General features: G+C 38.8%; 1 protein-coding gene across 1 annotated transcript in view; it reads left to right on the forward strand.

Annotated features, from left to right (window-relative positions):
* Window positions 1–3,456: 3,456 nt before the first annotated feature.
* Window positions 3,457–13,598, forward strand: part of C2CD6 (C2 calcium dependent domain containing 6) — a 148,000-nt gene continuing 137,858 nt past the window's right edge. Inside the window, exon 1 of the mRNA XM_035008344.1 lies at window positions 3,457–4,633. Within this exon, the coding sequence (XP_034864235.1) occupies window positions 4,400–4,633 (234 nt within the window). The 5' untranslated portion in view covers window positions 3,457–4,399. The remainder of the gene's footprint in view (window positions 4,634–13,598) is intronic.

Raw genomic sequence — 13,598 nt, forward strand, 5'->3', positions numbered from 1 at the left:
TAGCCAAGATATGGAAACAGCCCATGTCCATCCACAGATGAATGGATAAAGAAGATGTGCCATATACATACGGTGGAATAGTAGCCATTTTTAAAAAAAGAATGAAATCTTGACATTTGCAACAATATGGATGGACCTAGAGGGTATAATGCCAAGTGGGATACGTCAGTCAGAGAAAAGACAAATACCGTGTGATTTCACTCATATGTGAAATTTAAGAAACAACAAAGACAAAAAAAACCCTGACTCATAAATACAGAGAACAAACTGCTGGTTTCCAGAGGGGGAGATGGGTGGGAGGATGGATGAAATAGATAAAGGGGATTAAGAGGTACAAGCTTCCAGTAACAAATAAGTCATAGGGATGGAAAGTACGGCATAGGGAATATAGTCAATAAGGTTGTAAAAATGTTTGGTGAAGAAGGGGGCCACAATCAAGGGACGTGGGTGATCTCTAGAAGCTGAGAACAGTCCGTGACTGACAGCAAGAAAATGGATGTGGGCTCAATCCTACATCTTTAAGGAACTGAATTTTGCCAACATCCCAAATGAGCAAAGAAACAGATCTTCCCCTAGAACCTCCACAAGGGAATTCAGCCCTGCTGACCCTTGATTTTAGCATGACCCATGTCAGACTTATGATGGACAGAATGCTAAGATAGCCAATGTGTGTTGTTTAACCTGCTAAATTTGTCGGAATTTGGTAGGGCAGCAATAGAAAGTTAATACAAAGTTGAAGGGGGTTTTGCTCCTAACATCCTAGAAAATGAAGAAGCTCTGGAGCTGCCGTGAAACGCAATTGGGAATGCTGGCTGTGTTGATAATAGTGTGCCTGGCATGGGCGCCTTTAAATTCTTCAGGTCTGGGAAGTAGGGCCTGGACTTCAAATCTCCCGATCACCCCAGTGAGTACATATTCCCTGAGCAGCTGGTGGACCTGTATGAGTGTTATCAGGAGAAGCTTTGGCCATGATGATTGAGAAACTTTGAGGAAGTTCACTGCCAATTATATGTCTCCACAAGTGGCTCAAAGTCATCTTTTTTTCTCACCTTTCTCTCTCCATCAAGTGTGGGTAGGGTGGCTTAGTGGAGTTTCTGAGGTGTCAGTAGGCAAGATCCCCAGTGAGGTTTTTGTTGTTTTTTGGGGTGTAAAATATTCAGTAATTAACACCTACCTCTCCCCATTCCCTATAAGCCGAACAAAACATAGAGACTCCTGGGCCCATCCCCAGAGATTCAGATTCCGTAGGTCTGAGGTGGGACCTTGAAAACAGCTTTTTAGAAGATGTCCCAGGTGATTGTGATATAGCTAGTAGACTAACCAACACTTGGGACCTCTGGCCTCTATACACCATCTGTAATCCATTAGGAAACGTAAAGCTTGGATTATGATACATGATTTGATTTCAATCAAATTGCTAGATTTGTGAGAGGACAAAAAAAATGAGAAAATGTATAATACATACTACCTGCCTTCTAGAGGCTCCTAATCTAGTCAGAAAACACAGATAGGCATAGGAGTTATAGAATCTAGGAAAGTATTGTGGGTAAGTTTGGGTGTGGGCATGTCCTTTATAGGATGGATGGGATTTCTACTGGTGGAGATGGGGGCAAGGTAAAGGCCATATGCATGAGTGAGCTCTGAGGGCTTATCATTTGGAAACTATCAAGTGTAAAAATGTTGAAAGACTAGTGTTATAGCAACTGTAATGTAGATTAACCTAGATTTAATAATTGTTAAAATTTTGCCACATTTGCTCATTTGCTCATTTCCTTATACACCCCCCCTTTTGTTCTTGCTTCATCTTTTTTTTTAAGAGAGGGAGAGAGAGATGGAGAGGTGGGGAGCAGAGGGAGAGAGGGAGAGAATTTCAAGCAGGCTCCTTCACTCAGCGTGGAGCCTGACATGGGGCTCAACCCCACAACCCCGAGATCATGCCCTGAGCCGAAATCAAGAGCTGGACACTCAACTGACTGAGCCACCTAGGCACCCCTGTTCTTGGTAAATCTTTTGAAAGTAAGTGGGTAACATCATGTCACAATATGTAAACATGCATGTTCCAAAAATAAGAACATTTGTTTACATAGCACAGTATCATTAAATAGTCTATCCTCAAATTTCCCCAGTTGTCTCTCAAGAAGTAGTCAAGGTTTATATATTTCATTTGCTTGTTTTATCTCTTAATTTTAAATGGCCTTCTCACCTTTTTCTCCTCCCATGACATTTTTAACTGAAAAATTTCCTGAGATAAATGTAGATTCATGCAGATTTGAGAAATAATACAACGAAATCCTTTGTACACCTCGCCAGTGTCTCTGAATAACATTTTACAAAGCTGTAGTATAATATCATATCTGGAATATTGACATTGATAAAACCCACTGGTCTTATTCAAATTTCCCTAGTTTTACTTGCACTGGTGTGTGTGTGTGTGTGTGTGTTAATTTCTATACAGTTTTACGAGTCATGTAGGTTTGTGTATCTACCTCCTCAGTCAAGATACTGAACAGTTAGTTCCCCAAACCGCGGGAATCTCTCACTGTTGCCCTTTTATATTTCCCTCCCACATCCCCATCTCTGCACCTCTAACTCCAATCTCTGGCTGTCTATGCTGTCTTCTATTGCTGAAATTTTGTCATCTCAAGAATGTAATCTTTTGGAATTATCTTTCTTCTGCCCAGGAGATTCATCCAAGCTGTGTGTTCATTTCTTTTCATTGCTCAGTTGTACTCCGAGATAGGTACCTGCTGCAGTTTGTTTAACCATTTCCCTCTTGGAAAACATCTGAGTTGATTCCATTTTTTGGCTGTTATAAATAAAACTGCTAAGAACATTTATGTGCAGGTTTTTGTGGGAATGTGTGTTTTTATTTCTCTGGGATACTGCCCAGCAGTGCAATTGCTAGGTTGTATGGTAGTCACATGTTTAATTTTTTAAGAAATTGCCAAACTGTTTTCCAAGTGGCTGTAACCTTCTGTATTTCCTCTTCACTTTTTTTTTTTTTTAAAGAATCCAAACCATTTTGTTTTCGAGTGTCCCACCTACATTTTGTATTTGTTTGATTTTTTCCTAATAGCATCATTCAATTTGTTTTCTATCTCCTGAATTTCCTGTAGACTGGAGGTTAGGTCTAGAAGTTTGACTAGATTAAAGTTAGATATTTTCTATGTTGCATCACATGAGCCCTAAGGAAGTCATCATGAGCTGGTGGGCAGCATGTCTCATTGGCACAGTAGTTAAACACCACACCGCACAGACCCTGATGACAACAAACATGTATTGAGGGTTTTGGGCTCTTGTGTCATGAGTCCTGAGGGGTACAAGATGAGGATCAGGTTCCTGCCCCCAAAGAACTATCTTTTGAAATTAACTAATTCTGATAGCATGAACCCACTAATAGTGTTATGCCAAGTTGTAGCTTAGAGACAACAGTTAATTCTGCTTTGAGGGTATGTATAGGGGGTTATAAGATGTAACTGAACGCTGAAGTTTGAGCTGGCTCATGAATAAAAGAAAAACAGATCCCAAGTAGAATAGTAATAAATAATGATCCTGAGATAGAGTGCATTTTGGATACCCTTCGTTTCCAAATTAAGGAATTCAAATTTATGGCTAGAAAAGAAGCTCTGAAAGTTTCTAGTTTTGTTTCTATTTTTATTTTTTGGTTTTGTTTGTTTTTAAAGGTAACCTGTATTAATATTGGGGCAGTGGAAAGGGTGGATGACAGCAGGCTGGGAGATCCAGGAGTAAATAATTGCAGTTGTGTATGTGAAGTGTCTTAAAGTAGGTGCCATTAAAAGAGAGAATAGGATTCGAATATTTAGGGTTAGAATTAAAAAATATGTCTGAAATTTTAAACTTTTGTGGCTATGATATTGCCATATTAAATGAGTTTGGAACATACTAGAGGTCTGGGAGGGAAGATGAATATTAATGTGTATTATGAGTGTATGGGACAGTAAAGATGTCCAAGTAGACTGTTGGAAACATAGTGTCTGGAGCTCAGGGGATAGCGTAAGGAAGTGATTATTGATATTGTAAATCTCCCAGAAGGGATTGGTTTAGGGAAAAGAGGCTTACGATGGTTTAAGGGGCGGACAAGAAAATGAACTAAGGTGTTCAATCACAGTGCTGAGGAGACTTGCTGTTCACCAGCATGCTATGACTCCCTTACAAGGGAGACTGAAATGGCTTAGGCAAGGGCTTGCAGCCGATCCTCCAGGTTCATTAAGCTCACACTCTCCCAAAACCAGCTCTGGCCGGTGAAGGGCGGGGGCGGGGGAAATCACACGTGCGTACGCATGCGCGGGAAAAGCCCTGGCCGGGTGGCTAGAAGACTGCGCCTGCGCAGTAGCAGGCCGGCAGTTAGGCGCAGACCCATCCAGCGGAGGATGGAGGAATGGAGCCTCCCCAAGAGTTACTTAAGGGTTCCAACACCGCTGATAACCGTGGCGGGCAGGTCCGTTCCCTGTACACAGCCCCTATACTTCAGAAGAGTCCGAATGTCAACCTGGAAATCATGCACAGCAGAGCGTCGGAGTTTTCTTCGGCTCGTAAATTCCAGGACCATAACAAGACCATGTATCTGCCCAAGGATGAGAACAAGGAGGGCGCTGGGTACCGGCTGCTGAACGTGAGTGGGGGCCCGGCCGGAGGCGTCTGTCCCCTACTTGACCACCTAGAGGGCTGGGGAAGGACCGAGGGGTCAATGCATGCAGATGGGAGGGAAAGAGACCTGCCCTGAATTGGAAGGTGTTAATAACTGAGGAAGCGCTTACTTGTGGGACCTTGAAGATTATTTAACTTGTCAGAGCCTGTTAGATTAAGACAATAATTTAGATAATAATTATGACAGTTTACCTTATAGGGCCGTCTGAAGATCTGAGGGAGCTAATGATGTAAAGTGCTTACCACTGCAAAGCACAAAGAGTCAGTAAGTGTCAGCTGCTGTCGTCGTTGACGTCAGTGATGCTGTCCTCACCATCATTAGGATTTCATTTATATGGTTAAAGGGCTAAACTCCAGAAACTTCAGTTACCTTTGTTTTCAATTCCTGAGGTTCTTACAGATGAACTTATAGGAGCAAATCTGCATCCTGTCTGCAAAGTGAATTATTGGCCTCCTGTTATTAATTAGAAAGATTAATTTCTATTTGAAATGTGTGAAACGCTTGAGTTTACCATATAGTGGTATAACCAGAGGATGGAGGAAATGGAAAACGAAAATCAAATTGAAACTCACTTTTTCAAAGTGTTAGAAGATCATTAGGAAATTTTACATTCTCCGTTGGTCTTAAGTTATTATAAGAATAGCACAGATAAAAGTATCAGGAACAAACGGTATACAAAAAGATGATGTCCTCTGTAAAGTTAAGGAGTTGAATTACTTGATCTCTATAGTACCCTCCTACTTCCAAAAACTTAGAATACTCTTGATTCATTGTTAAGATAAATTGAGAGCATTTTAGCATTTAGCTATAATAGTAGGAAAAATTGCAAAGGTTGTGTAAGAGGGATGTGCTTGGAAGTTTAGGCCATAGAAGGTGTTTGTTGTATGTCGTACTAAGGAATATGGACTTTATTTTGTAGAACGGTGATTTCCACAATTTTTTTGAGTATGAGGATTCCTTTTTATTGTGAAAAATGAAAGTTTCTCACAGAAGGGTAACTGGCTCTTTACTGTCTACTGACTGGGAAAATCTGTAATGACAAAAAGCTACCATGCAGCAGTGTTTTTAATTTGCTTATAGGTACAACAGCATCTACATACATTCAAAGAAGAGTAGTGCACCTATATGCAAGGTACAGTGTTTACCCAAGTTTGGTTTCCCAAATCATTTGACCATAGAATATTTTAATATTTTGACAGAACAACAAAAAGAGCTTAGGAAATGAAATGTGCACTTGGATTTAGTCATAATGACCTCATAGATGAATTCTTTATAGACACAGATGCAGAGGAATGAGTTTATGTGCTATAGATGTTCATTATACAACAAATTTAGAGTAATACAAGTATATGTTATTAAAATTATTATAATAGCTATAAGATACACAGTGTAGACCATTGAACACAGAATGGATGGCCCTCTTTATTAAATCTGCCTATGCATCAGTACACATGGAACATTGTATATTTAGGCAACGGGTAGTCTTTCTATGATTTCTTGGCATTTTATGGCACATGATTTTTTGAAAGCAGATCATCATAGGGGGATATATAACAGCTATATGAATGTGTTTAGCATTTTATGTTCAAAACAAAACAAAACTTCTGTTTAAAACTTGGAAGCAAATACATCGCTGAGGTATATTTCACATTTTATTGGAATACATTTTAGAAAACAGTAGTTTGCAGATAATGCTTAGAATACATTTGACCTCAAGGATATTCAAAGTTGAGAACCGTGGCTACAGGAGATAGGAAAAGCTGGTGGGTTTTTTTTTTTTTTTTTTTTAAAGATTTTATTTATTTATTTGACAGAGAGAGAGACAGCGAGAGAGGGAACACAAGCAGGGGGAGTGGGAGAGGGAGGAACAGGCCTCCTGCGGAGCAGGGAGCCCGATGTGGGGCTCGATCCGAGGACCCTGGGATCGTGACCTGAGCCGAAGGCAGACGCTTAACGACTGAGCCACCCAGGCGCCCCAAGCTGGTGGGTTTTAAGCAGGGAGATGACATGGATCACATGTGCTTTGTTGAAAAAATTGTTTGACTATTCGGGTTTAAGGAGAGATTAAAGACCTAACAGGCAGTGAGGACAGTAAAATCTCTGAGGGAATGGAGAAGCATGGGCTCTAAAGCACAAGTAGTTGTATCCTCTTTGGATAGGAAGAAGGGCATCTCTTCCTCCAGGTCAGTGTTTATTTTATCCTTGGATCACCAGTATCCAAATCTTTGGGAGTGCTTATTAAAATCTAGATTCTTGGGGTGCCTGGGTGGCTCAGTCGTTGGGTGTCTGCCTTCGACTCAGGTCATGATCCCAGGGTCCTGGGATTGAGTCCCGCATCGGGCTCCCTGCTCTGCAGGAAGCCTGCTTCTCCCTCTCCCACTCCCATGCCCCCCTGCTTGTGTTCCCTCTCTCGCTGTGTGTGTCTCTGTCAAATAAATAAATGAAATCCTAAAAAAAAAAAAAAAAATCTAGATTCTTGGGCCTCCACCTTAGACCTACTGAATCAAGAAGGCTGGGGCCCCAGGAATATGCTCAATCTTAAACTACCCCAGCGGTTCTTAGATTCATGTTTGAAAATTACTATAGATAAGCGGCAAAAGATAGGCATGGATGTGGGGATTGTAGATTGAGGGTGTAGGTTGGAGAAGAAAGCAGCTGGAGCCAGAAGAGTTTCATGAACCGGGTGAAAGAAAAAGGAGGGATAATTGGAGGTCTTAGTGAGATTAAAAGGTGTATTGAATGTAAAGTACTAAGGGAATTGGAAGGATTAACTAGAGACAGTGCTCAGATTGCGGGATAGTGCAGTTTATGACTTGAGTAAACATGTGGATTATGTACCCGGCACCTTAAAGGTTCTTTAAACCTCGCCCATTCCTTTCAGCAGCTCGCTGCCTTTCTGCATCTTGGACCTTGTCTTCCCTCTGAGGATTTCACCTCTAAAATCCTAAAATCTAGTTTGCTGCTTCCTAACCTCTCATTACTTTACTTTTATTACACCTATGCTTTGAAATATGTACCAAGTTTTGTGTTAGACGCTGAGGGATGCAATGGTGAACAACACAGGCAAAGCACCTTCCTGGAGGAAGCTAACTTTCAAATTGGAGAGACAGTTACAGATTATGATTTGGACTGGGGATCAGAGAAGGCCTCTCTGAGGATGTGGCTTTTAAGTGAAAAGCTGAAGAGGCTAGCCATTGAAAGAGTTAGCGGAGTTGGTGGAGAGAGCACAAGAGGGAGTAAACAAGCGTGAAGTTTCTGCAGAGGGATAGTGTGGAATGTTCACGGAACATGGTGAATAAGAGGCAGAGTGGTGTGAAATGGGGCCATAGCATATATTTTTGTAGGTTTAAAATCCCTTACATTTGTTGTGTGTGTGAATTTTCTGTTCGCATTACTTTCCTAAGAGAATCTTGTTCTCCCCCCGCCCTTTTTTAAAGTTCTTTATTAGGGATATTAGATCTTCATCTGTGATATGTGTTACAAATATTTTCTCACGATTCAACAGCTGTTATTTTTTTTTTTTTTTTTAAGATTTTATTTATTTGACAGAGAGAGATACGGCGAGAGAGGAAACACAAGCAGGGGGAGTGGGAGAGCGAGAAGCAGGCTTCCTGCTGAGCGGGGAGCCCGATGTGGGACTCGATCCCAGGACCCTGGGACCATGACCTGAGCCGAAGGCAGACGATTAACGACTGAGCCACCCAGGCGCCCCTCAACAGCTGTTATTTTGACTGTTGATGGTGCTTTTTGCTATGTAAAAGGGTTCTTAATCTTATGAGGTCAAATTTATCAATCTTTTATTGCAGCTGAATTGTGAGTCTTAGTTAAAAACTGTGTACGTGCACCCAGGTCATAAATGAATTTACCTGTTACCTTTTAGTACTTGTGTATCATTTTTACACTTAATCTCTGATTTAATCATTTACATTTAAATGCCTGATTTCTTTGGATTGCATGTATGAGGTATGGATTTAATTTTTTTCTTAAAGTAGATGTCTCTAAACCATTTATTAAGAAAAAAAATCAGTCTTTGCCCCAGTGACTTAAGATGTCACCTTTATACTAAGTGACCGTATGTATTGGATATTTTTTTGGACTTTCTATTCCACTGGTCTATTTATCAATTCATATACCAGGACCATTCTATTTTATTTTAAAGACTTATACTGTGTTTTAATGTCAGGTAAGACTGCTTCCCTGCTTTGTAATTTTCCTTTTCTAGTGATACCCTGACTATTCTCACTTCTGAAAAAACACTTTATTATTAACTTGTTTATCTCAGTAAAGGAGCTTGTGTTCTTCTATAAGGGTTGCATTAAATTAGTAAGTTAGGTAACTGACATCTTTATGATGTTGACTTGCCCTGTCTAAGAATAAGAGGTATCTTTCCATTTATTCAGATCTACTTTTGTGTCTTTCAGAAGGGTTTTAATGGTTTCATTTTAGGAGTTTTGCATAATTCTTGTTAAGATTATTCCTAAGGTGGGGCTTTTTCTACACTATATCCTTACTTAATTTTTATGTATATTAGGGCTGTTGATTTCTGTATGTTAATTTCATAACCTGCTTCCTTATTGAATTTTTAAATATTCGAGCTAGTGTTGCTATTAATTCTGTAGCGTTTTAGATACAATCAGATCATCTTCCAATAGAGCCATTTTACTTTTTTTCCCCCAATTCTTTTGGCTTTAGTTGATTTCTCTTATCTAATTGCTTTGGCTCATGACACCAGTAAGATGTTGAAGAGTGATGGTGATAGTAGGCAACCTTGCTTTGTTCCTGATCTTAGTAAAGTGCTTCTCGTATTTCCCCAGCAAATGAAACACTGGCTTCAAGACTGGCTTAATTCCTACTTTTGAGAGTGTTTTAATCAGGAAAGGGTATTGAATTTTGTCAGAGGCCATATGAACATGTATGGAGATAATCATGTAATTTTTCTCTTTAGATCTATGATGTGGTATGGTATATTAATGATTTTCTTAATATTGAACCAATTTGCATTTCTGGAATTAATCCCACTTGGTTATTGCATATTATTTTCTTAATGTGGTGCTCAATTCTATTTATTATTATTTTGTTTGGTTTTTTTGTATCAGTATAAGTGGTATTTGTCTATAATTTTTCTTTATCAGTTTAGGTATCAGTGTTATGCTTGCTTCATAGAAATAGTAAAGTTTTCTTTAATATTCAGTGGGACAGTTTATGATGCCCTGGGATATCTGTTCTTTGAAGATATGATAGAATTCCCTGTAACACCTCCTGGCCCTGGCACTTTTTTTGTAGTGGCAGTTCCTTGCTAATTTTCTCTATTTCTTTTATGGAAATTGGTCTGTTTAAGCTGTTTACTACTAATGAGGTAAATTTTGTTAAGTTGTATTTCCTTAGGAAATTTTTCATTTCACTTAGGTTTTAAATATATTTGCAGGTCTGCAAAGGTCTTCTATGATTTTTCAAAGTCTTCTGTGTTTCATTGGTATTTCCATCTTGTTATTTCTTACTTGTGTGGGTTTTTGTTGTTGTTGTTGTTGTTATGATTCTGTTAAAGATGGTTTTCTTTGAGTATAGCTGACACACAGTGTTACGTTACTTTCGGTCGGTCGTACAACTTAGTGATGTGGCCAAGTTTATACATTGTGCTGTGTTAACCACAAGTGTAGTTGCCATCTATCCTGGTACGTTGTTACTACAATATCATTGATTGTATTCCTTAGGCTGTGCCTTTTATTCCCATGACTTACTCATTTCATAACTGGAAGCCTATATCTCCCTCTCCCTTCACCCCAACCCCTCTCTGCCAACCATCAGTTTGTTCTCTGTATTTATAAGTCTGATTCTACTTTTTGTTTGTTTATTCATTTTATTAGATTTCACTTATGAGTGGAATCATATGGCATTTGTCTTTCTCTGACTGACTTATTTCACTTAGCATTATACCTTCTAGGTCCATCCATGTTGTCTCAAATGACACAATTTCATCTTTTTTATGGTGGTGTAATATTCCATTGTATGTATATACCACATCTTCTTTATCCATTCATCTGTGAATGGACGCTACGGTTGCTTCGATATCTTGACTATTGTAAATAATGCTGCAATAAACATAGGGGTGCATATATCTTTTCAATTAATGTTTTTGTTTTCTTTGGGTAAATACCCAGTAGTGTGATTGATCATAAGGTAGTTCTATTTTTAATTTTTTGAGGAACCTCCATACTGTTTTCCACAGTGGATGCACCAGTTTTCATTCCCACCAACAGTACATGAGGGTTCCTTTTTCTCCACATCCTCACCAACACTTGTTTCTTGTGTTTTTTATTTTAACCATTCTTACATCTGTAAGGTGATATCCCATTGTGGTTTTGTTTTGCATTTCCCTGATGATGGGTGATGTTGAGCATCTTTTCATGTGTCTCTTGCCCATCTGTATGTCTTCTTTGGGGAAATGCTAATCAGGCCCTCTGCCCATTTTTTAATTGGATTGCTTGTTTTCTTTGTTGGTGAGTGGTATGAGTTCTTTATTTTGGATACTAACTCTTTATGAGATATGTTATTTGCAAATATCTTCTCCCATCTCATAGATTGTCTTTTAGTTTTATTGATGGTTTCCTTTGCTGTGCAGAAGCTTTTTATTTTGACGTACTCTCAATAGTTGATTTTTGGTTTTGTTTCCTTTGCCTTAGGAGACACATTTAGAAAAATATTGCTACAGCTGATGTCAGAGAAATCACTGCCTTTGCTCTCGTCTAGAATTTTTATGGTTTCAAGTCTCACATATAGGTCTTTAACCCATTTTGAGTTTACTTTTATGTATGGTATAAGAAAGTGGTCCAGTTTCATTCTTTTGCATGCAGCTGTCCAGTTTCCCAACCATTTGTTGCAGAGACTGTCATTTTCCCATTGCATATTCTTGCCTCCTTTGTCAAAGATTAATTGACCATATAATCATGAGTTTATTTTTGGACTTTCAATTCTGTTCTATTGATCTGTCTGTTTTTCTTTTTAAATTTTACTTAAATTCAATTTAGTTAATATATAGTGTATTATTAGTTTCAGAGGTAGGATTTAGTGATTCATCAGTTGCGTATAACACCCAGTGCTCATTACATCAAGTGCCCTCCTTAATGCCTGTCACCCAATTACCCCATCCCCCACCCACCTCTCCTCCAGCTACCCTCTGTTTGTTTCCTATAGTTAAAATCTCTTATGGTTTGCCTCCCTCTCTGCTTTTATCTTACTTTATTTTTCCTTCCCTTCCCCTATGCTCATCTGTTTTGTTTCTTAAATTCCACATACGAGTGAAATCATGTGGTATTTTTCTTTCTCTGACTGACTTATTTCACATATTTCTTTCTCTGACTAGTTCCATCCATGTCATTGGGGTTGACAAGATTTCATTCTTTTTGACAGCCGAGTAATATTCCATTGTATATACATAACACATCTTCTTTATCCATTCATCTGTTAATGGATATCTGGGCTCTTTCCATAGTTTGGCTATTGTGGACATTGCTGCTATAAACATTGGGATGCATGTGCCCCTTCAATCACTATTTTTGTATCCTTTGGATAAATATCTAGACGTGCAATTGCTGGGTTATAGTGTAGTTCTATTTTTAACTTTTTGAGGAACTGTGTACTATTTTCCAGAGTGCCTGCACCAGTTTGCATTTCCACCAACAGTGTAAGAGGGTTCCCCATCCCTCACCATTATCTGTTGTTTCCTGAGTTCATTTTGGCCATTCTGACCAGTGTGAGGTGGTATCTCATTGTGGTTTTGATTTGTATTTTTCCTGATGTCGAGTGATGTTGATCATTTTTTCATGTGTTTGTTGGCCATTTGTATGTCTTCTTTGGAGAAATGTCTGCTCATGTCTTCTGCCCATTTCTTGACTGGATTATTTGTTTTTTGGGTGTTGAGTTTGATAAGTTCTTTATAGATCTTGGATACTAGCCCTTTATCCATAATGTCATTTGCAAATATCTTCTCCCATTCTGTAGGTTGTCTTTTAGTTTTGTTGACTGTTTCCTTTGCTGTGCAAAAGCTTTTTATCTTGATGAAGTCTCAATAGTTCATTTTTGCTTTTGTTTCCCTTGCCTCTGGATACCTGTTTAGCAAGAAGTGCTGCAGCCTAGGTCAAAGAGGTTGCTGCCTGTGTTCTCCTCAAGGATTTTGATGGATTCCTGTCTCACATTTAGGTCTTTCATCCATTTTGAGTTCATTTTTATGTATGATGTAAAAAAACGGTCCAGTTTCATTCTTCTACATGTGGCTGTCCAATTTTCCCACACTATTTGTTGAAGAGACAGTCTTTTTACCATTGGATATTTGCTTTGTTAAAGATTAGTTGACTGTAGAGTTGAGGGTCCATCTCTGGGTTCTCTATTCTGTTCCATTGATCTTTGTGTCTGTTTTTGTGCCAGTACCATACTGTCTTGATGATTACAGCTTTGTAATAGAGCTTGAAGTCTAGAATTGTGATGCCACCAGCTTTGGTTTTCCTATGGCTATCTGGGGTCTTTTCTGGTTCCATACAAATTTTAGAATTGTTTGTTCCAGCTCTGTGAAAAATGCTGGTGGTATTTTTATAGGGATTGCATTGAATGTGTAGATTGCTTTGGGTAGCATAAACATTTTAACAATATTTGTTCTTCCAATCCATGAACATGAGATATTTTTCCATTTTTTTTGTGTCTTCCTCAATTTCTTTCATAAATGTTCTATAATTTTCAGAGTACATATCTTTGACCTGTTTGGTTAGGTTTATTCTTAGGTATCTTACGGTTTTTGATGCAATCTTACGGTTTTTGGTGCAATTGTAAACAGGATTGATTCCTCGATTTCTCTTTCTGCTGCTTCATTTTTAATGTATACAAATGCAGCAGACTTCTGTGCATTGATTTTATGTCCTGCAACTTTGCTGAATTCCTA

This window comes from Mirounga leonina, unplaced genomic scaffold (assembly GCF_011800145.1).
Source record: "Mirounga leonina isolate KUSES-001 unplaced genomic scaffold, KU_Mleo_1.0 Mir_151, whole genome shotgun sequence".
In the NCBI taxonomy this organism is placed as follows: domain Eukaryota; kingdom Metazoa; phylum Chordata; class Mammalia; order Carnivora; family Phocidae; genus Mirounga; species Mirounga leonina.